General features: G+C 36.1%; 1 protein-coding gene across 1 annotated transcript in view; it reads right to left on the bottom strand.

Moving 5' to 3' along the window:
• Positions 1-13,174: 13,174 nt before the first annotated feature.
• cplx1 (complexin 1) overlaps positions 13,175-24,059 on the bottom strand; it is a 57,251-nt gene continuing 46,366 nt past the window's right edge. Inside the window, exons 3-4 of the mRNA XM_008421168.2 lie at positions 22,791-22,966; positions 13,175-17,693 (exon numbers count right to left, since the gene is read on the bottom strand). Coding sequence (XP_008419390.1) covers positions 17,499-17,693; positions 22,791-22,966 — 371 coding nt within the window. The 3' untranslated portion in view covers positions 13,175-17,498. The remainder of the gene's footprint in view (positions 17,694-22,790; positions 22,967-24,059) is intronic.

The following is a 24,059-nucleotide window of genomic DNA, read 5'->3' as shown; positions in this document are numbered from 1 at the left end:
CGTGTTTGGATTTTGGAGGATGTCTACATCTTGAAATAAAGCGTCACTTTTTTAACGAATCCTCTCTTCTGATCATATCATTTACGTTTGCGGGAGACCGGGGTCATCAAAGGAGAAGATCAGCCGTAAATGAATTAGTAATCAAAACACCTCTGCGGTTCCACATCAAGCCTGGCACAACTAATTGGGTACCTTAAAGGCAATGAACAGACACTGTTAGGTGAAAGCTGTCTCGACGTTATTGAAATGCAAAACAGTAACCCCATGGGGGCAATCTCCACCTGAATATCTTCCTGATATTTTTATTAACCTTTATCAACTCAACAGATGAGGACCATGAACTTTTTCAGTGACCTTTTGGTGTCATTTGTTAGCGGTGAAGCAGGAAGTGCGAGCGTTTGCCAACAGTTTTCAATTTGTCTCACTTTCTGAGAAGGTCAGGAGCCGAATGTCAGAAAAGTTTGAAACTTTTAAGGTTATTGAGAAATGGCACAATAATTATTCCTGTGCTTCCACTTTGTTTTCACTCTTCACATGATTCCCTCCCTCACAAGTCTGGTCATCTCATTAAAAGCAGAGCTGGAGAACGAATCCCTGAGTTTACGAGTGGACACAATTCATCTGTTGCTAAGGTTTTGATGCCAACAGTTTCTGTTAGTCTGATGAAGTAACACGTAGCTGCCTGTCCCCATTTTTATGCTTTTTTTCAAACGACTTGACGAGGCATCGATGCACTTTATGGAACGGCTCTGAAAATAATCAAAACATGACATCACTTTCATAAACAAATCAACAGAAACTCACAAGCTGTTTGTTTTTTACAACAGCTGCTGCCAATGCTTCATTAAACAAAGTTTGTAATTACTGAATTGAAAACAGAACGTGTCTGTTACGGAGTGAAGCTTCTTCAAACAAAACGGAGGCTCGTATGTCTTTTACTGAACCTTTCTGTTCAGTTCTTTATTGAAGAGCGAAAACGGCRACAGCTGATAACGGCAACAGCTGTTCGTAACCAAGACAACCAAAATATCAACAAAGCAAGATAGTGACAAAACAGAACCAGATACTTAAGCATTCTTCAAAATAAAAGACTTCTTCTATTCAAATAAATCATGTCTTGCACTTAAATATATTTCACTTCATCCTTGTAATTATATACAATCATGTTCAATTCAATTAATAATAATCATGTAATCTATGCTTAACATATAATTGTAAATCAGTCACTTATCATACTGAACAACATATAAGTGTAAAAAAGTCACAACATCGTCTTTTGTTTTTAAGAAAAACTAACTTATCTACTGACAAATTAAATGTTTCCTTTTTCGTTTAGCAAACAAAGACGTTGCATAATCTCTTTTTTCTCTTCAGAGGGATAAAACCTCACCCAGCAGCCTGGGGGTCACTACAACAATGAAAGATGCATTTTAAGAAACCTGCAACATTAATTTCCCATTTTTCTCTCAATCACATCTCAGCGCGTGTGTTTGGAGCGACTGTGCTTCACGGGGAATCGATTAAATTATGCATGGGAACAAATTGATACTCTGAGCTAAAGGTGGTCCTTGTCATTAATTCCTCTGCTCTTCATTAGCTTGTTATGATTCAAATGAATAATTGAAAGGTCTATAGTGTTGCTTCAACCAAAAATGCTTCTATACACACTGTCAGCCCTTTTACTTTACCTGTTATACTAAAAATACTCAACAGAAAGGCGAATTTAGAAATCATGGCTATCATGAACCAGCAACATAAGCAGGACGGATCAATTCATTTAGTAATCAATTAATTGTTAACTGGAGTAAGCAGTTTCAAAACAAGAAATTTGCTGAAAAAAAGTCTAAATTGCACAAATATATATACATTTTGCAGTGAAGATACTCAATAAATCTTTTTTCTGTAAATATGTGCTACCTAAAACTCCTGAAGTAGCATCACCTGGTTCAGATTCTGTAAAAAATAATCTCCTAATTTGCTTAACCTGAAAGGTTAAAATCAATCACCAGATCAGCTCTACTGAGGTTAAGTTGAGCAGAAAGGACCAAGATTTCACAGGTTGATGTCAGAAGATTTTATTTTAGCTGCAGAAGCACCTTTTTTCTACAAATGATCAAACCTGTTCTGAAGGAAGGCTGTTATTTACCCTTATTTAAAAAAGTTATTTATTTTTTAATGTTTTGTAATATTGTATAAAAAGGCTTAGTTGAATGAACATTCTGCAGAATACGCCACTTTTAAAAATCTGATTAATCTGCAGAATAATCAATAGAATAATCAATTAAGATAATGTTAAGAAAAATATATTTAAAATAAGCTAGCTTTAAAATTTAACATGACTTGATTGAAATAGCCTAATAATCGTTTTAAAATATATAACTTATTCTGGCCTGTTGACCTTTATTTTACCTGTAGTTAAAGCAGATGGTTTGTCAAGATCTCTGATCTGCCCTCTGTCTGTCTGGGAAACAATCAGGAGGAAGTTCCAGGTTTTCACGCTGATCTGTAAAAGCCATAAACCAGCAGGAGTTTGGAGAGTCTGCTTCCACCTTATTCAGACAATGGAGAAACTGGTGTTTGATCTTGTGAACAAAGTGCAGGGAGTTTCTAACTTTAAAAAGGGTCAGAGACAGGTTCTGGTTGGATGAGCAATGATACGCCTTATTTGAATAAATTAAAGAAAATAAGATAAAACGTTCCACACAGAGTAACAAATCAGATTTTGCTCTTTGCAATTTCTCCAAGGACGTTCTTGCTTTCTTGTTTGTCGTTTCCATCTTTTGTCTTTTTTCCTTTTCTCAGGTAAATTCATGTGTTGTTTATGCTCTGAGGTTTCTGATGTTGTCTGATGTGCTTTTCTGGTGACAGTCTGCATCTGTCTTGAATAAATGCTGATTATTGTGATGCTGTCATCTCTGCGTGATCTCAGTCCTTGCGCACAGCATTTTCTGAATCCGGGCATAGAGAGGATATAACGAGTCAAAAGGATTTTAAAGTTTTATAATTTCTCCTCTCTTAATAATAATCACCCCAGTTGTCTTTATCTGACATGACTGGATTTCACTGCTACTGCATTTTGAGGCACTTCAGCAGTGGCTTTATATGTAAAAGATGGTTTTCTACGTGAATCATCAATGTCTTTGTACCGAACACTGTGACATTCCATCAAAGTTATTTGTCTTTTGAAATCCATCTTCAAGTTTTCATTACCCTTTAATAAACGAAAGGTGTGTACAAACAAATCTCAGTTATTGCCATGCTTGTTCACATGAACATAATTCTGTGATTATTTATGAGGAATGGTCATAAAATCAGCTAAAACCACAAAATGTTTTCATCTTTTCTGGAGCTGTAGCTGTCGTTTTCAAAGATCTGGTGTGCAGCAGATCTGCAAAGAGAAAAGCAGTGGGCGTTCGTCAGGGAGGAAGCAGCAAGCTCCACTGCGTCACTCCGTCAATTTGGGTTTCCAGTCTTTACCACAACATATTGACACAACCGATGCTAACATGGTCACAAGCCTCTCAGGATGTTTGATTCAGAGCAAAATGTATGGATTTTCACTTCACAGACAGCAAGGGGCATCCTCAGTACCACTCCACTGGTCTTGTAAATAATTTATTTACCGTCTTTCCTGTGAGAGCGCAGCTATATGTAGGTCAACATGTCTGCCAGCATCAGGGAAACCTTCCCTGTGTTTCACTGTGGTAATGAAGTGTATAAACTTCATAAGCTTTCATGATGTTGGTGTAATTTTTATTAACATTTGTCACAAAAAAAAAAAAGAAAACAAAAAGGGTGAATGTTTATCTCTTTGTTTTGGATCCGATGCTGATGAGACTCGGTGACACCAGGATACAAAAACATGTTGCTGTTCTCCATCAGTTAGCTCTGAAAAGTGTTTTACCTCCTGAATGAAACCCATCTAGTAGCAAGATAATAATGATTGACTGTAGAAAGAGATCAACTGTATCATGTCCGCCAAAAGCATCAAGTCAAAAGCTGTTATGGGCAAAGAAATTAAGAAAACAAAAATCAAACAAGTCAAGTAGTCTGATCTATTTATCTGTTGTTGTTGTTTTTTTTGTAGGAAAGTGATGTTATCCATCTTAGATCAAAAATGTAGAAAGGATTTTGACATTTGCTGTATTTAAGGCGTGTAGTTTTACCATTTTTGGGGGAACTCAACAGGATTTGGGTCATTTTCTTTCAAAACGTTTTCTACATTTAGCCAAGTTTGATTTGATAGAAGTTGATTTGAGGGTTTTTCAGTAAAAGTGTCTGGACAGATGTGGTTCTGCTTATTACGAAAACTTACTATAAAATTTACATAATTAGTTTTTTATATTTTAGCCAGCAGTTTGACAATTGACCATAAGTATTATTAAGCATTAACACGTATTATTTGGAAAGCAGCTAAATAAATTTAGTCTTTTTCCTCCTTGCTTCTGTGACGTAATGACACAATGTGTCTTCTCTGTTATGGTTTGATAATTATTCAATCTGTGTGACAGAACCAAATACATTTGGCAGCTTTTGCACAGAGAACAGAAAGATCTTGAGGGTCCGTGTTAGAAAAATTAATGAGATCTCTCCAGTTTTGTCACAGCTGGACTCGGACTGCTTCAGTGCTCTCACCGGGGATCCGACGCCATAAAAGTTGTTATTTGTGCATTTACGGATAACTATGGCACACCACGCTACTGAGATTAACCATATGCTTTGTTTAATAGAGAGGAATTCATGCAAAACTCTTGCAAAAACTGTAATCCAAATATTTCGCTCTCGTCCTATAAGGAGTGATAGGGACTCATAAAAAGCTCAGACTTATTCAGCATGGTGGATCCTCCCTGCGGTGAACTCCACCATGAAAGTCTTTGCTGGAGGTGCCTGCCGTTCCAGCTAAGGGACGGGAACACGGATGCCTTCTGCATCAACGGTTCAGGATCTGCTCACTGCGCTGCTCCCCACAGAGACAAGAGCACTTCTGATTTCGCTTCAGGCCGCCAGCAAACAGATCAACAGCTCCGGAGGTGAACTAAATGTGGCTTTCTGTAAACTGATTTGTACTACAAATGGTCTTTTAGCAATGAACTCATGAAGTAATGAAGGAAAACAAAACATAAAGATGGATATTCAATCCTGATTTCTGCAAAAAGAACCCAGGAAAGTGTTCACATTTGAGCTGCTGTGTCAGTTTTTGGGACATTTTTTGTTATTTCCCTGAGTGCAGAACTATAAATCTGTCCATCCACAAACATTAATGTATTTTAATTTAAATACTTACTGCAGACCAGCTCAACTAATCAAGTGAGCAGAGATCTATACTAACTGCTTTTTTTATACCCCTGTTCTGTATATCAGTTCATTTAAAACATTTTCCTTCTATAGAAAAACTTGGCACTAAATGGATGAAGAATTCTTGTTTTTAAGTCTTTAATAGGATTAAAGTGTCTTATTTTCTTCTCTGCAGTGTTTATCAAAAAATATAACAAGCATTTTAATAAATAAAAATTGTTATTATTAAAAGTGTATGACATTTAACACTCATTGTATTTCAAGTTGGTAACATTTGTTGATAACTTTCTGAACTATATTAAAACAGAAAAGATTTGACGACTCGCCTGTCATTTAATTACGGTTTATGTTTAAACGCTCAAGTTTAATCAGGATAATGAAGAATAAACTGAATATTTATGAAGCCCAAGGACAGGTAATAAGAAATTATGCAAGTACCAAATGAAATTTAAATGAGCAGACTAATTAAATATATGAGGACTTCCTTCATGAGGCCAAGAAATGCCCCAAGAAATGGAAAATATGTTTTCTGAATGTATTTATGCTGTGCTGAGAGATCTGCTTCACTGCCATTACTTTATTTACTTTTAGTTTTCAGTATGATGAAATTAAAGGGCCCAAAACAACACATTTATCTGTTTTTGTATCATCAAAACAAAGGAAGTCCTTTAATTTCCAGATTCTTTGCCGAATCCCTTGTGACTTCACAACACTTGTTTGCAAAACTGGAATCAATCAGCAGGTCCAGACATGACGACTAGCAGCTCCCAGAAACAAGACGCAGTTTAATCAGCTTCACTGATAGGCAGCGAGACGCCGGGTCACAACCAGAGCCTGAGACCTCTGGAGTTTAATCTGAACTTTAGAAGAAATCCAATTAAGAGCAGCCACTAAAGAGACTAACGAGAGATGGAAATATCCTATGCTACACCTTCTTGGTACAATAAAAACTATATCGTGTTTTCTCACTGTGGCACCTGGGGAAATAAGGACCATTTGCAGCTGCTATTATCAAAGCCAGGAGTCTCTTTTGTGTGGAGGAAATATGGATCTCTCCCTCGGTACAAAGACTCTTTGTTTATGTGCTTAGTTTGTTTTTCTCAGGTCATATTTGGTTGTTTTCTTTCTCTGGAGGGAGCAGCAGAAAGGTAAGTGTAACAAAGAGATGCTATGGACTAAGAGTGTTTCTGTTTTATACGATCTGTTGTTGTGAGCGGAGAGCAATTTAAACCTTCACCACAGTTCCTCTTATGACCTTAAATATGGATGTGCAGCCACTTTAGGCTTTGTGCCAGAGTGACACTAAAACTTACTGAAAATAGCAGCTGGCCTCAGGAATGTTAGGGGTTTGCTACAAAACTAAACAACATGCACACAAAAATACAATCTACTGGTGTATAAGCAGTTTACTGGGCATAATCTGAGTGAAAGATTTAAGATAAAATTCACTCAGACGCTTATAATTACCTTTTGACTGAGATAAATACAACATAGGAACATTAAAACTCAAAAACTGCACATTTGCCTTCTGATTTCTTTGCACTTAATTTGGTAACGTACGGTAATTTTATTTATATAGCATATTTTCAGCAACAAGGCAATTCAAGGCTGCACAGTGGCGCAGTTGGTAGAGCTGTTGCCTTGCAGCAAGAAGGTTCTGGGTTCGATTCCCGGCCCCGGTCTTTCTGCATGGAGTTTGCATGTTCTCCCTGTGCATGGGTGGGTTTTCTCTGGGTACTCCGGTTTCCTCCCACAGTCCAAACACATGACTGTCAGGTTAATTGGCCTCTCCAAATTGCCCCTACCTAGGTGTGTGTGTGCATGCATGGTTGTTTGTCCTGTGTGTCTCTGTGTTGCCCTGCGACAGACTGGTGACCTGTCCAGGTGACCCCGCCTCTCGCCCGGAACGTGAGCTGGAGAGGCACCAGCAACCCTCCTGACCCCATTAGGGGACAAGGGTGTCAGAAAATGGATGGATGGCAATTCAAAGTGCTTTACATGAGTTTGGTAACAAATACAAATCTATATTGATGATTTACAAGTTAAATTCCTGACCTCCAGCATTATCAACAGATATATTAAGAATCATAATAAAACAGATAATTTAAAGTTGTGAAAAATGTTTAAAGCGTTGCTGATTTATAAATCAACATTGCATTTTTTTAAACAAATGTAATCACTATGTCATTAAATATTCATCACTGTTTTGGGATTACATGTCATAAAAGCCCCACAGGTTTCTGAACATAGTTTCTGTGCATAAATCTTGGTGCATCTCAACATTGTGCAGCACTGAATGTCTTAAATTAGATTGAGACAGTCAGGCAGCTTGCTAAATTTGAATTGTTTTCCAAATGGATCCAAAAACCAAATCTCAGGCCAGGATAAAAGGGCATGTGGGTGGATTAAGGGCTGCAGCTGCAGAGATGGGCTAAGGAGTCCCATATGTTTCAGCTAACAGCTCAATAAGAACCAGTGCAATTTTAATAACATGTTTTATTACATTTTTCGAGCCTGCCTTTGCTGCATCGCAAACTTTTCTATCCATAAGTTGATTTAATTTATACCACTCAGTGCCAAAGCTGCTTCAGAATCAAAATTCAGACATCAGGCTTGGAGCGCTGCTGTCTGTTATATCAAATTTCCATACATGGTGCCAGTTCAATTTTGCAGCTCAGCAGAGCTTAATGCAGAAAGAGCACCTTCTAGGGAAGTGGAGCTTAGATTCAGCTGAATGAAGTCCTTTGACATGCAACATATCATGTTTGAAGGGCTCAAAACAAACCTGTAACGTTAAACCAGGAGCGTTTCTTAAACATACAACACTGAGCAAAGGGTTTTGGAAAGGCAGTCAATCAATGCTAAAGTTAACTTTATTAAGTTTCTGTTTAATTGCTGCTCTTTTGTTTTATTTTTGACAAATGTTTCAGAGATCTTCTTACTTTAATTGTTGTGTAAAGGCTTATGTGGATAAATTGCCCTTTGCTGACCTAATGAAGTGAATTATATTGAATCATTTTTGAAAATTAAGTGTTTTTGTCCCCCCACTTCACAGTCTATTCAACTATATTGTGTTGGTCCATCACATAAAATCCCAATGAAAATATATGAATGAAATAACTGCGTCAATCAATTCACGCAAAATCAACGAATCCCCTAAGTTTTTTACGGTAACGCATAATTGTGAGTTTATCGCAAAGTTTCTGCAAGAATAGCCATAAACGTTAGTTTTAAATGAGCGCTAACTCCGACCAGAAGGTGGCAGTGTTCCTACCTTCTGCTGCCTCTGCCTCACCTGATGTCGTTATGATTTGTGATCAATATGTTGAGTATTGAAAAGTGAAAGCACAGAGCAAACGTAAACTCCCTGTTCTTCATGAGAGTCGGGGAAATTATTTTGCACATTTTACAAGACGGAAGAGAAGAGAATGGAAAACCTCCTTGCAAATACTTCCACAGTCGCTCCACAAATGAGGACTTTGATTGCAACAAATCACAGAAACAATCATAAAATCCTGGAGGGACTGATCAGACACTGTCGTTTCACCTTGACAAAACGTCAAAAATCCAACAAGCACAAATAGCTTTTCAAATAACTTTTTAACAAAGAGGTTTAAGGTTGGGAGAATTTTCTCTGAACACATTATTTAATCATTTGATGCCTAAAGCATGATGAGCTGCCACAGTGTTGAGGTTTTTCCTATTATTTCCCAGCATAAGTATGAAAAACAAATGAAAACAACAGTTTCAACTATCTTAACGCTTTTTATTCAGATCTGCTCTGCACCGAGTTTCCTGGTGACAAGCATAGCAGTTCATGGCTGACAGCTTCACACAACAAAGAGTGTTTAAAGCAGATAAGTATTTATAGACTGAACAGAACGTTCTGTTTACATCTTCATGAGCTTCACCTACAATATTCATACCTTCAGTCTGTGAGGATTTATTTGCAGACAGAAAAAGCCAAATTCTTGGCATCATCATGCAGCAGTTAGCAGCTAAGACCCAGGGGAGGAAAGCTCACTAATTGAGGTCGGGAGTTTTCCTTAGCGGACATTTAAAATCAGCTCATTCTGTCTGCACTTTCTAACACGGCGAAATGGAGGACTGTCCCCTTGGAGAGCTGTGTTTAAATGTAAAGCCTTGCTTTACGTCAGACCTCTTGTCATCAAGGTGGATGGAGAAACGGCTCCCATGCCAATTGCTGATGTGGGTGAGCAACGTCTCAGCGCTACTTTATTCATTAAATAGACCTATAATAGCTTCATCTGAGCTGCTGCGGCTGCTGAGATTTCAAGGCAATGGACTTGTCAATCAGAGTCTCTCTGGGATGCGGCGATAGCTATTCAGGTCCCGTAGATTCAGAGCTGGAGGGCGGAGGAGGAAGCATTTCAAGAGTCACAGCAGTCAAGCTGCTGTCTGGTGGAGCTGACAGAAAACCTCACAAAACTTCATTTGAATAACAACATATGCATATAAGAGCAGAATCAGCATTCAGAGAAAACACATGTAATGCAGCAATATGTAATAATGTAATAAAACCGGCTTTACAAGTTAAATACTTGAACGCATTTTGAACCATTTTGCATCGTCTGAAAAAGAAACTGAAGGACTAAAAGTTTGGCATTTAATGACCAAAGTTTCATCCATGTTATCTTTATTGGAAGTATAATAATTAGGATGAACACATAAAGTTAGTCATTGTTTATCTCCACATTATTAAATGATCATTTCTGGAACGTCAAAATAATCAGCGCTAAATTTTATATTACATATTCGGCAGAAACTATTGCAAAATATGTTGAAGGATTTTATTGCATTTTTCATCATTACATAACGTGACATTAATGGTTTATTACATTTTGGAGCCTGATTCTACTGTATTATCATGTGTTGTGGCATTAGCCTCTGCGTATGACGACGCTGATGGAGTTATTATGCACATTGTTTTTTGTGATTTTTCCCATAAATCTTAAACCAAAAATTAAAATAATAATAATTAAAAAAAACAAGACTTCATAAATGTTGGGAAAAATATTTACTTGTTGTTACATTTGATAAACAAACAAATATTTCTGTGTTGCTTTTGGACAAATGAAAGCTTCGGTTTGCTCCTCTGATTTTTAGAAGGATTCAGGTCCAGAACTGGGATGTTTCCATTTCAAATGTGCAAAATCCTTCGTCACTATTTCACTAATGTCGAAAAAACAACATTTCTCGATTGCTATGTTTTCATTGAGTAAGAAACGGGATTAAAATCACAAGTATATAAGTTTGTTCATGCTATAAAACCATCCTGAGCCATCGTCCTCCACTTCCTGTTGTCTTCTTTGTCGTTTCCGCCAGTAGTCAATGGAAAAGGCATCTACCAAGAGTGAGGCTCTATTTGGGGTTAGAACAGATAGTTCTGGCTGTAAATATTGTGTCTATTTAAAGCTAAAACCCAAAACTGAGGCTTCAAAGTGATCAAAATCTAATAAGTAAGATTTTCCTGCCAACATCTGATCACCAAATCCTGTTATCTCAACACAAAAAGAGCAAATTAAAAAGAGCAAATTAAGATATTACCAGAAAAATCTAAATTAACGATTGTGATTGTAATCAACTTTCTCAGCTCTAAAGATAAATTAGTGTCTGGATACCAGCTGGGGTCCATGACTGAGAGCCAGTGCCCAGCGGAGAGCGATTAATTGACAGTGACTGTTTCATGTCTACAGGACAGCAATAGAGCTGTGACTTTCCTGCAGCCAGAGTGCTGTTCAGAGAGCACAAAGGCAGCTTGGTCTGAAAAGGCTACCTCAAAGCATGAATACTAATGGAATTGATTTATACCTCCATTTCCTGCTGGGAGACTTGAGGAGGCGGCGCTCTCGTGTGTGTTCAACAGCCTGAAGTGGCGGAAAGGCAGTAAAACCACCAGACATATCGCAGAACGAGCAGCCAGGTCCTGAGCCATTAACGGTGAAAATCAGGGCAATCAGATGGAGAAATGTTGAACTGGAAATGTTGCTGCGATGACTGGTGTCAAAATGCAAAATGTATGAGAGAAAACTGGTTGCAGATCAGATCATAGTTTAACGTTTTATCTGTCAGCAGATTACAAAAATGCTCCTATTGTTGGTTTACAACCACTATTAAAAACCTTTGTTCATTGTTTGAAATAACATTTACCTACAAATACATGACATTATAGCAAAGTAGCTAATTTCCATCCTTAGTGTTTGATTAATAACAAGAAAAGGTAAACGCACAAAACAGTTAATTAAGCAGCTGTTTGCAGTCTGTAGTCTATAATGGTTCAATAATTTTCACTTCAAGTTGACAAGATGAATAGAGTAGAGTTAGCAAAGCAGCTCTAAAAATAGTTATATAGACCTAAGCTATGCTAAGCTAAACAGGATAATGACTAGAAAAATGAGCCTGTGTCCTGATGGCAAAGACACCAAACAGTTTGACATCTACACCTGCAGACGTGAAAATAATATCACAGAACGCTCCCTTCTCACAATTACCAATAAAACCAAAGTTTAATCTAGAATTACAAAAACATTTTGAGGCAAGAGCATTAAAATACTCTAGTTTTAATTCATAATTTGCAAGGTTATAGCTCAAATTAAAACTGTTTGTTTTATTTTCACAAATATTAAAACTCATATTAACTTTCTAGACATATTTCTGTTTAATTTTGCATAAGTGCAAATAGTAACAATCTTCCCATTTGACAAATCTATTTTGCATATGGGGAGCTGTATAATTTATTCAACATCTGTTGCAACAGAGAGTAAGAAATATTTAGTTTCATCCAGTGCAAGGAACAAAACATGCAGCTTAATTCATCATGCATAAGGAAATGCTTTTATCTTTACTGAGTATATATGATTTACTGGGTTGACTTGATTGCAACACAAGATTAACAGGTAATTTTCACAGTAGACATAAATAACTTCCAATCTGGGCTAAAATTGCAATTTTATGAACAATTTAAGGGATCTTAGAAATAACAAAAGTCTCAAAAGCTAATTTCAAATTTAAACCTGATTACCGAACCAGGGTATAACAATTAATTAATTTTTCTGTGCAGCAATAAACCAAATTTAAAGAGTTATAATCCATAATCCTTGCCTGGTATTTAAATTTTTGGATATTCTCACATCAAAGACCCACTTAGAACAAAAATCTTATACGGCAGAGATGCTAATTTTGTCTGTTTGATGTTTGTGTAGTCGCCGTGACACAATCACAAGTCAGGTCTCTCTTCAGTCATGATTTGAACAACACACTGCATTCTGTTTACAGCCCTTTTCACTTTTATTGATGTTAAAATCCCAGTTAAAAGAAAAAAAAATAAAGCCATGCCGAGAATGAAAAACAGGATTTACTGACAGACACATTTACATGTGGTTTACACTAAAGGTTGTGCTGATCGTCATGCAATGGGATGGTCCACAGCTGTAAGGCTAAGTCCTACTCTCAGAAATATAGAGTGATTTTTACCAGAAAGCAGAAATACCAGTGGCTCCAAAACCAAACACTGTAAAAACACAACATCTTACTGAGACATTTTGGTCTGGTTGAAGTAAGAGAAAAATTTACTTTTCCACAAGAAATGTGAGCTTGTTTAAAGTCAATAACTCCTTAATATTGAAACTACTTGTTCCATTGGAAAATTATGGGGAAAATGTCTGCATTTTCATCAATATTAAGAAATTATTCACCTAAAACAACCTCTCATATCTTGCTGAAAAACTGCTTCCAAGTTAGTTTTCTCTTATTTCAAGTGCACTGAAGTATTTGTAGACCAAAATTATGTGGTAAGATTTTGTGTTTTTGCAGTGTGCTGTTTAACAGTTTGAATGCAGAAACACAAGACTATAAAAAATTATATGAAATCACTTTATTCTCAGTGTGCGGTGATTCCACTTTTTGCAGGAAAGTTACATATTGAAATATTTGTCTAAAACGGCATGCAGTGAGGCTAACAGGTGGCGCTTTGAAACACAGAGAGGACACGAAACGTTTATATCCACAACCTTGCCTACGTCGCACACCGAAAGCATGCATACACTTTTTGTCAACACATAAGGAGGATACAGAGAAGAAGGGGCCTGGAGAAAGGTGAGGAGATTTTTGCAGTACAAAATAATGCAGCAAATAAACATATTTCTTGTTTTTTCTTTTACTCAGAATACCAGCCACCAGAGGACAGAAAACAGGACTGACAACGGACAGGGAGAAAAAACGGCACCAGAAATAGCATCTCCTCAGCACATACAGAACAGAGAAAAGACAGATGCAAGAAGAGAGAAACGTCAGACAGTTACATTCAAGTCACATCAAAGGATTATTCTTCTAGAAGCCATGTTATTCATATTCAGGCAGTTTTTAAAACCTACTAATGAGTGCATGAGTGACATAAATAGGTGACTTTCAACTGTTGTGGGCTTTTGACTCAAGATTCACAAAATGGCAACGTATTGAGTTCCCCCAGGGCTTGGGCAGTTTGTTTGGGCAGCAGGAGAGCAATCAATTTTCTATTTATAAGATAATGATAAAAATGTTTATGACTGTATTTGGTGGAATATTAGATGCAGACAGTGATTGGGTTTCGTTAATTTGAAAAATACTTTTGAATACACATGATTTTTAGCTAAGATGGTGTTGCTTGGCATCATTCACAAGGGCAGTAATTATAGCTTTTTAAAATATTTTAAGACCAAACGTGATAAAATTAAATGTCACCGTGGCCTAAGTTGCTAGCAGTAAGAAAACCAGGTAACTAGCAATCAGACTGTTCATTTTAAGGCAGTGATTGAAGTTTCTAACAAATCTGGGATTGAAGATATTCTAAAATAAAAGAATATTTTCTAAACTTTTAGAAGATATGACAAAATATCTTTGCTAGTTTAATTAGATGTTGGTGTAGCATCTAGCTAAACTAGCTAACAAAGAACTAGGCAATAATTGTAACTTTCTTTTTTAGACCAGGCAGTTTCTCACTATTAGCCAGGGCTTTAACAAGGGCAGGATTTGTAGCTATTTAGCCGGGCAAAACATTCAAAAATCATAGTTAACCGTCTATGTACTTATTTTCCATCAATCAAAATGTTACAAATGACAGAACTGCTTGATTTAAGGCAGTAAATAAACTTTATAAAATATTCCTGGGCTAAAGATTTTATTAAATTAAAGTTACTATGTGTTAACTGGCTTGCCATCAATAAAGTAGGATACCAGAAATGAAACTACTTTATTAAACACATGAATTTATGTTAATAAAATACCATTAGACCAACAATAAAAACTTGGTTTATTGTTCACAACAAAACAAAAAGTTTAAAGCTAAGTTGCTAGCAAATAAACTCGTCAGTTTAAGTTTTGTTGCTTGGGAATTTATTCAAGGCAGGAATTGTAGCTTTTAAAATATTTTCTTGAGTTAAACTTAAAAATCAAATGTTATAATAGATCAACGTGCTTGCTATAAATAAAGCTAGGTTTTGCTAGCTAGCTAGCTAAACATAATTTAGATAAGCTTAGCTAAACCTAGGTTTAACCAACAAGCTAAACCTAGCTTGCTAAACAAGCTGTCTAGCCAGCTAAACCTAGTTTCTAGCTAGCCGTGAAACTTTTTGTGCCATCAAAATCCATCAGTTTTAAACAAACATATTAAATATGACTTCTTTTTTTTATTTTTATATCACTGCTTAGCAGTATTTTAGGTAGCCAAACTACTATTTAGCTGAATGTATTCAAAACTAATAGTAGCTGTTGACAAGCTAAAGTGTTAGCAATGAAACTAATGTCTTTATTGACGCTAATTCAACAACAGCTGTAGTTAACGTCTACTAATCAAACATCAAGCTATAATACCTGAGAATTTACTAAAACAAAAATGAAAGCTCTTTTACTAAATCTGCTATCAACATCACTATTCTTTGGTATAATTAAATAACTGCTCCCTAACATGGCAACAACTATCAGATGGTTGACTGCTAACGTAATGTTGCAACATCGGCTGGCAGTTTACAAATGCAGTGAAGTCACAAGACGTTAAATAAATGTGCTCTGTGGGTGGCATTACACCAGTGTTGTGTGTTATACTGTATTTCAAATAAGTATACAGTTTACAAAACAGAAAACAAAAACTAAATCCCTTATAGAAGGAACAGGAATACACAAGTTCTGCAACATCGAGGCAAAATGTGTGGTTTTTAAAACCTCAGTTACAACTACACCTACTGTGCCCAAGTGGATCACAAAACATTTAGTAAAAAAATCTACCACAATATCTAAGTTACTGTTTTCAAAAGCACATTGATGATTACAGAAATTTGATTTTGGACTTTTCTGTACATGGCAGCTAAAATTACCCTTTAGTTGGCATTGGCACACATCTCATCTGTTTAACTGTAGATTGGAGTCAATCTTCAATTTTTGACTTATAAAAGCACAAATAGTTTAAGGTTTGAAAGGCAAAGAAGGCGTTGACTGAGGCCTACTGCAATTATCTGTAATTAAGTAGGTGGATTACCAGCATAAATCTGGTGGAATGTCAGAAATTTCTGGAATGTTCAACAAGACACTCTGGAATGAAGTAAAATTAAAAACAAAGGCATAAAAGAAGAATTTGTACAGGTATTTGAATTTGTGCAGCTATTTCCCAGCACACCAGACCAGAATCTGTCATAACGTTAAATATTTTTCCTTGAAGCTTTGTGAATCATCTCTCATTGTGTTAGCCTTCCTCATGACAGTGGACGGTTTGTGAATTCCAGCTGATGAACGCTCATGTGATTAAAACACTTTTATGACATGAAGCAAATTGTCCCACCTTCCCTCTTTAATTAAATGTGTCTGACCTACAAAACTTTTACTGTTACAGTATGTTGACACGCGTGTGCCGTTAACATCGACTAGCACATTTAGGGGTAACTTTAAAACACAAAACAATGAAGATTGTCTGTTATTGCTGATTTGGGACTTCACTCCCGTTTGTCAAACCAACAGACACAGGACAACTTCATTTTGAACAATATATTGCACTATTGTCACTGTCTGTTCACATATAGTGTCTACACAACGTAGTTGTGTTTGTGAAGTTTCTATTCTTTTTTTTTTTTTTTACATTGAAATAAAATAAGAAAACACAGAGATATTACACACAGCTTCAAATTAACCAGCCAGGTGAAATTTTAACACGTCTTGATTCAAAAGGCTAAATAACACTGGCAAACACAAAACAGAGTTTTCTAAGCCACAATCAAATATAGAATAACCAGTGAACTTTTTGAATTCATATAATTTTACCCTCCTGTTTCAAAACAAGTTTTACATACAGAGAAAATGTTTCTCCATGGAAGAACATTTTTGAACAAGTCAGTTATCTCCTGATGTACAGTGAAGCTGAATGAAATGTTTTAATTGAATTATTTATTGCCTGAAATACCAACATCTTCTCTTTCATGACTACAAATGAAATCAGTGTATGCACGTCGCCTCGTAGGTAATAAATGCATGCATACAAAATAAACAAATTTGTCTCAATAGAAATAAATTCCTTCACTTCACAAACTTACTTGACTTTGTTTTTACACATTTAAATTCATATTTCACGTTCACATAATGATCAATTTAAAGGTGAATGGCCACAACGAAGAACCAATAAAAAATGCATGTATCTCTGTACACTATGTATCAAAAATTAGCAGGAACGTAAAAGGAAAATGAAAAGTCTTATTAAATTTGATATGATTTGGATAATTCCCTAAAAGTTAAAAATATGGCTTATACTCTTAGTAATCTTGTTATATATCATATTTCACTCATATATAGTACTCTTTTATATTATTTAGGCTATTTACAAACAAAAAAGTGGCTGTCGGCAATGTTTGGACTTATTCTGAGAAATGGATTGAAAAGATGTTAAATAAAGCGATATATGTAGGTGTTTTTGTAATTTTTAAAACAGGAAAACTGATTCTCTTGTCATGATATTAAACGTATGAATCACTGTCTGAGATTGGCTAGTTCAGCTGAAAGACAAAATCATGGCACACTGCGTAATTCCAGGACACTTAGTATTTGGTTTGATGGGATTGGACAAGTGTGAAGAAGAGTGTGACGGCAGGTTGGAGTGGGAGAGGCTGGTACAGCATTAATTAGAAGGATTTTGTAAGAAGTTAACCATATTTCCAAGCGAAACCCTGTTACTTTTTATTGAACATATCCATCAGAGGGGCTGGGATGAATTTCATGACAGTATCCACGATGCTCTCCTCTTCCTCTTCATCGCCGCAGCCGGTGGGGACGGCCTTTTTAGGGCGGGTAAGGCTGCCCTCTGAGGCCTGCTCCATGGCAGCGGCCGCCTCGGCTTCCTTCTCCTCCTTCTTTTTGATGCCATACTGCAGGAACAAGAAAGGAAAAACAACGCAGCAGGCCAGATTTTAATAACATTTGTCTTTAAAGAACTGGCTTTTGTTCATGTCTTTTGGTTTTTTGTAATTGAAAATGTGTAATGTGTAGTTCACCACTTTGTATTGTTACATATTTTAAAGAATACTCATAAAAGAGGTTGAATGTCACATATTGATTTATCTGTTTTTTATTGTCCGAAAATTGCATTTGTACACATTGTGGCTTTTATTTTTGCTAGACGGTTTATGAAAATGTCAGGGATTATAACCACTACTCTAACAAACAAAAACAACTATCAGCTATTTCCAGTTGGTGCCTATGTGGTACTGAATAACTTAAGTAGGTTTTGTTATTCCATCTACTCTTTGTTAGGGTCACTTAATGCTCTCCAGTGGTTCTTAACCTGGGTTCGATCGAACCCCAGGGGTTCGCTGGAGCCTCTGCCGCGGAGGTAAAGACACACTTGTGTAAAGTCGTGATGACGCCCCGCTTTGCCATCACTTGCGCCAGAGGATCACGTTACATTGCTTAGCCAATCAGAGCTGCGGAGGAGCCCTGATTGAAGGAGCTCCACTCTCAGCATGGATTTGAGCTTGTGTCTTTCAGCAAAACTCACCGTTTTTACCTTTTTTTTTTTTTTACTAAATCTGCTCCTTAGTCGCATCTTTTCGGGGTTGCTACTGCCTCTAGTGGCGTGGGGGTGGTAACACAGCTAATATAATTACATTACTAAATCAGAATACGTGTCGGGAGGGGGGGGGGACTAAGAAGGGTTCGGTGAATGCGCATATGAAACTGGGGGGTTCGGTACCCCAAAAAACGTTAAGAACCACTGCTCTAGACATTGTTACCGACTTGTGTACTTGTTTTCCGATAGCTACTTCCAGCAGAGTTTTTTTTTCTTTACTTTAAGTCTTTATTTTTCTTTTAAATATGCCTAATTAATGATGAAATCTTAGATATAATATAAATAACCAAATCATGAGCTGTGGATATGGGTTTGAGGAAAATAAATCTGTACTTAGTAGCAGCAGCTACATTTAAAGTTAACACATGGAGGCTATGGACCCGTTGCATGTTATTGTTTACATCCGGAAAATTTGCGCATGCGCACAAAGCTAGAGGGCTACTCTTTTCCATGCCGTCCATAGCCGCCCGCGCTGCCCCGGGAGAATAATAACGTTAACTAAGTGAAACCGGGAGATGTAAGTTTGATTGATTCAGAGCAGTGCACCACAGCACAGATAAAAATAGCGCAGAAAAACAGTTAAAGAACAACTTTTTTTTTTCTTGCTCTCTGTGTCGGCTGTGCTACGCAGACTCGTTGCCGTAGCAACTGACAACAACGCCCCTTTGTTTCAGGATTCGGCACCAAAAAAACAACAATATTCAAACATTTCCCACACAAAGAACAGAACATTCAGTCCGTTACAATTTTATGTTTTTAGGCTTGATATCTATTTTGCGATTATTAATAAGTGCTCGTTTTGGTAGATTAGCTAACGCTGCTAGTAGCTAATTCAAGATGCTAGAATGAGCTCGTGAAGCTCTGCTGACGATCTGTCAGCGTTGGTGTTTTTTTATTATTATTATTATTATTTTTAACTGAACCGAAACAAACCAAATTCCTCATGTTACGGCTGTTAAAGTCAAGCATGACATACCCTCTCCCTCACTATATTTTCTGTTTCTAAATGCTTTTTCCTGACCTTGTTCTCTTGTCGTAGTGTAGCAAAGCACTGCGTCCCTTTTTATTTTATATATTGCTCAAAAAAATAAAGGGTACATTTAAACAACACAATATAACTCCAAGTAAATCAAACTTCTGTGAAATCAAACTGTCCACTTAGGAAGCAACACTGATTGACCCGACGAGGGTCCCCGTTGTCAATCAGTGTTGCTTCCTAAGTGGACAGTTTGATTTCACAGAAGTTTGATTTACTTGGAGTTATATTGTGTTGTTTAAGTGTTCCCTTTATTTTTTTTTGAGCAGTGTATATCACACATACATTTAAGATTTATGTTATGTTGACAACTTGACAGCTAAAACCACTGGTAGCCATTCCTTCTGCCCCAGTACTTTGACCAAAAAAGTTTTGAAAACGAGATTCAACATATAGAATTGGGAACTGTTTCTAACAGCGAAAGGCCACTGAAGCAATTGTTATTGATATATCTGCTGGAGATCTTCTCTTTACTTTTCCCTCATGCTGCTTTAACTCGACCTCCTCCATTCTGTCTTGTTGTCTCTCGCTTGCTCTCAGGCTTATTCCAAAGCAACAAAAGGCTCTTGCATCAGACCGTCACGCTCAGTCAGCGCCTCTCCGCAGAATAAAGTCAAACACTCCCAAAGACTCGCTGTCAAGCCTCACTTTATCTCTCATCTTGTTTCCCCCTTCCCTGTCTACGCTGTGGAGTTCAGAGGAGGTTCTCCAACTCTTCAAAGAGTCTTCCTGTCAAACATTTAATGCATTATTAGCAGTGTCAAGAGTAATATTTTACCAGAAGCGTGAAACACCTGTAGAGATTAATTCAATATTAATCGTAGATGTAAAGAAATACAAGAAAGTCTTTGCATTTTTTCTGTGTTTTTAAAGCCTTTAATGTTCTAACTTCACTTTTATGCATAGATAACAAAATTTAAACTAATAATCTTGTGCTGTGAAGGAATTTATAGTAAGTTTTGAAATTATTATGATGGGGTGATGTGGTGTTGAATAAGCTGATGTTTATTTTTTGTGTATTTGAAATACTTTTGTTTATACATGATTAGGAGGCGAAAGTTTATTCTTCTTTCTGCTCCTTTTCATTCACTACTTATTTTAGTTGTGACGTCAACTATTCGTATTGAGTGAATGGAATAAAAATCAAATTAAATTAAACTAATTTAGATTTCAGAGAAATACAAAAAGCTGAGGTTTATTTGACTTTTTTAGCTACCAACATAATTCCCAAAACTCCTTTGCTTATTAGAAAGGGGAAAAAATTAAAGGGATTTTAAAGCAAAAAACAACATACAAAGTGTGCAACCTTGAGATAAAGAAATGGTTCCATCTGATTGTTAGTATTTTTAAATAATAGACCAGATGTAAGTAGAGCATAATTGTGAAGTGGAAGGAAAAGGAAACATGGTTTTCAGATTCTTTTAAAAAAAATGGAAATGTGAAAGGGGTTGTATTCTTTTTCATTCAGTCCTGCTGCAAAACCACTTTCTGTGTTTACTAGCAACCCAGAGATGGAAGTATTTGCTTTTCATTCTTTGCAAAAATAAAATAAAAAAAAGGCTCAATCATACTGGATGGAAAAAGAAAGACTAAATTTCAGTTTTCAGGTCTTTCTACAATTTTTCTACTGAACATCTGAATACCTTTTGAGCTGAAGCGTATCGTTGCAGCTGAATGTTTAAATTTTTTGTCCTGACTAAAATCTTTTGCGGTTTTCTCTCAGTATTTTTTCGTTATTTATCAGTTTCCCATCAGTTTTGGCCAGATTCCCAGTCGCCGCTGAAGAAAAGTGTTCCCGCAGCATGACGCCACCATTATGCTTCATGCTGGGGAAAGCGTGTTCAGGCTGATATGCAGTATTAGTTAACAGCCAAATATGAAGGTAGCAGGAAATCAGAAAAAAAATTAACTTTAGTCTGTTCACAGCATTTTGTATCTTTTAAATGACACCATGGACTAGATTTGAGATTAAAACTAAATGTAGCCGTAATTTCAGATTTTTATTTGTTACCTTTTCCTTCAACTTCTTTGTGTTGTTGTGACACAAAATCTGATTAAAATTTGTGCAAATGTAATGTGACAAAAGTTTAAAAGCAAAGAATACTTTTTATAAGACAATGTATCTCATCTGCTCTTAAAATATACAGACTTTATTAAAATTGAATAATTTTATCAAATTTTTACATCTAAATAAGAAACTACAGCTTGAAGGAATTTTATTTTATTAAATATTTGTTTATTTACTGTTTTTTCAATATGTAAAAAAAAAATCATTATGAAGCATAATGTCAAAACTTTTGCTTTGGATATTTAAGTGGGTAGTAGTGTAAACTTAAATCAATATTCCCACTCTTTATTCTTTATCCACCTACATAATCTGATATTTATCAGATTATGTATATAATATATGTATATATATTACATGTATCTATATGTACATGTAATATATATATACATATATTACATGTATTACAAACATATATATATATATATATATGTATATATACATATATAATATATGTATATGTATATATATGTAATATATATACATATATTACATGTATATTTGCAAAATGGCAAAACTCTTAACTTATTAATTTGCTTGTTTGTCAAACAATTTTTGAATGTTTTTCAGTTATTTATGGCTTTGTAAAGAGTCAATTAATTTGAAAACTTTAGATTTTACAGAAAGTGTGTTAGTGTTTTCTAAATATTCCACTTTATGTATTACTCTTATTGTTATTTTCTAGTATTATTAACGCTTAAATTGCAGTTTATTGCTCCAGATCTCTGCACAATAACTTAAGATTAGTGAACAACAGAGCAGATGAAAGGCTTTTTACAGGATTAAACTGTAACTGCTGGAGCTATCATCCCCGGCAGGCTCAGCTTTCTGAGATAATTTTGGTAATTTATTATTTTTGACTGGACATCAGCCCCACACAGTGTAACTGCGAGGAGGCTGCCAAATGTCCTGCAGACAGGTTAAATCAACTGTTGTTTCTTTTTCTCTTGCAAGTTCTTGCTTGTCAGTTTCAGCAGGAGATGGGATGGAAAACATGTTTTTATTCTCCCTAGAAAAAATCACCCATCTATGCGTTTGCAGAGCCTTGGATGCAAAAATCTGTGGCAGTAAATTATGAGCAGAGATGGAGGCAAAAAATACCTGTAGCTAATTTAAATTCACAGATGAAGGAGATGAATGACAAATTTATTGAACTGAAACAAAAATGATTGAGAAAATCTCTTCTGTTTTATTATTTCTTGCTTTTACTTTTTGGTATGGAATTGTAATTTTAAGCTCTTTGTTTCACATTTTGACCAAAAACATATGGAAAATGTCCAGATGTATTTTCTGACCTTGTCCCTGATGCCCTGTCGGATGTTTTCTCTCTCTGCCTCCATCCTTGCATATTTCGCCTTCCTCTCCTCTTCTTGTTGCCTCAGTGCTTCTTGCCTCTCCTCCTCTTTCTTCTGAGCATCAGGGTCCTTCTCCTCCTCTCCACCAAGCATTTTTCCCATGTCTTTAGTGGCCCCTGTAGACAGAAGTAGCAGAAAAGAGACGATTACTTCTATAAAAGGAATAAACAATTCTTATTTCTGTTGCTGCACAACTTGTAGGAGCAGTGGTACATCTAATAGTTGGATAATTGAATAGAAATTATTTTGTATTTCAAATTTCAAGCCGGTAAAACAGCAGCACTATCTCCCTTTGACAGAAAGCAGCAGCAATAGACGGAACAAGTGCCACAATCACGACCAGAGATAAGAGACGCTGTAATTTCATTAACAATTCTCCTGATTGCTTTGTTGTCCTTTGTCATCTCCAACAGAAATTTATATGCAAAGTGTACACTTTGACCATGGATCAAGGCCTGAACAAAAGGCTGTTGAAATACAATAACAAGGACCCACTGCAACTCAACTTGTTGCTAATTTAGGAATATAATACACACTAAAGTATGTGGTAACATAAAATCCCCACAAAATACAAGTTTGTTGTTGTAATGTGATAAAATATCAAAAGTCTTATGAGGACTTTTGCAGGGAAGTGTTTCAGCTGTCTTGAAATCATTAGGATATCTCTTAATGAAGTGCCATCTTATCGCATCAATCCGAAACTTGAAATTAAACGGAGTTTATTGTTGATGATGCAATCATTTCTCAGATTAAAGAGATACCAGAGAGCTGAGCAAATGAAGTCATCACTCAGTGAGTTTAGGCTTACGAAAACATCCACAGGCAGTTTTAAAGCTGCGCCATGAACCAATCTATCCTCACTGAGAAAACATCTCCTGTTTGCTACAGGCACCAGCTGACACGGCTGATCTGTGGGTTTTCCTTTATGGATTATTTTCATGCTAGATCGATGAAAATAAAATTTTATGTTTTTTATGTAAAGATGAGGTGTGAAGATGGGAAAACATGATTGTTTGGGATAAGAGGAAGTCTGAATGTTTATGAAACAGAGAAATATTTGGCTTGTGTGCACGGCCAGAGGTATCACGGTAAGAAATCATTTCTGTAAAGGGTGTCTATCTATCTATCTATCTATCTATCTATCTATCTATCTATCTATCTATCTATCTATCTATCTATCTATCTATCTATCTATCTATCTATCTATCT

The sequence above is a fragment of the Poecilia reticulata genome, linkage group LG10 (assembly GCF_000633615.1).
Source record: "Poecilia reticulata strain Guanapo linkage group LG10, Guppy_female_1.0+MT, whole genome shotgun sequence".
In the NCBI taxonomy this organism is placed as follows: domain Eukaryota; kingdom Metazoa; phylum Chordata; class Actinopteri; order Cyprinodontiformes; family Poeciliidae; genus Poecilia; species Poecilia reticulata.
This window is presented reverse-complemented; position numbering and strand designations above follow the sequence as displayed.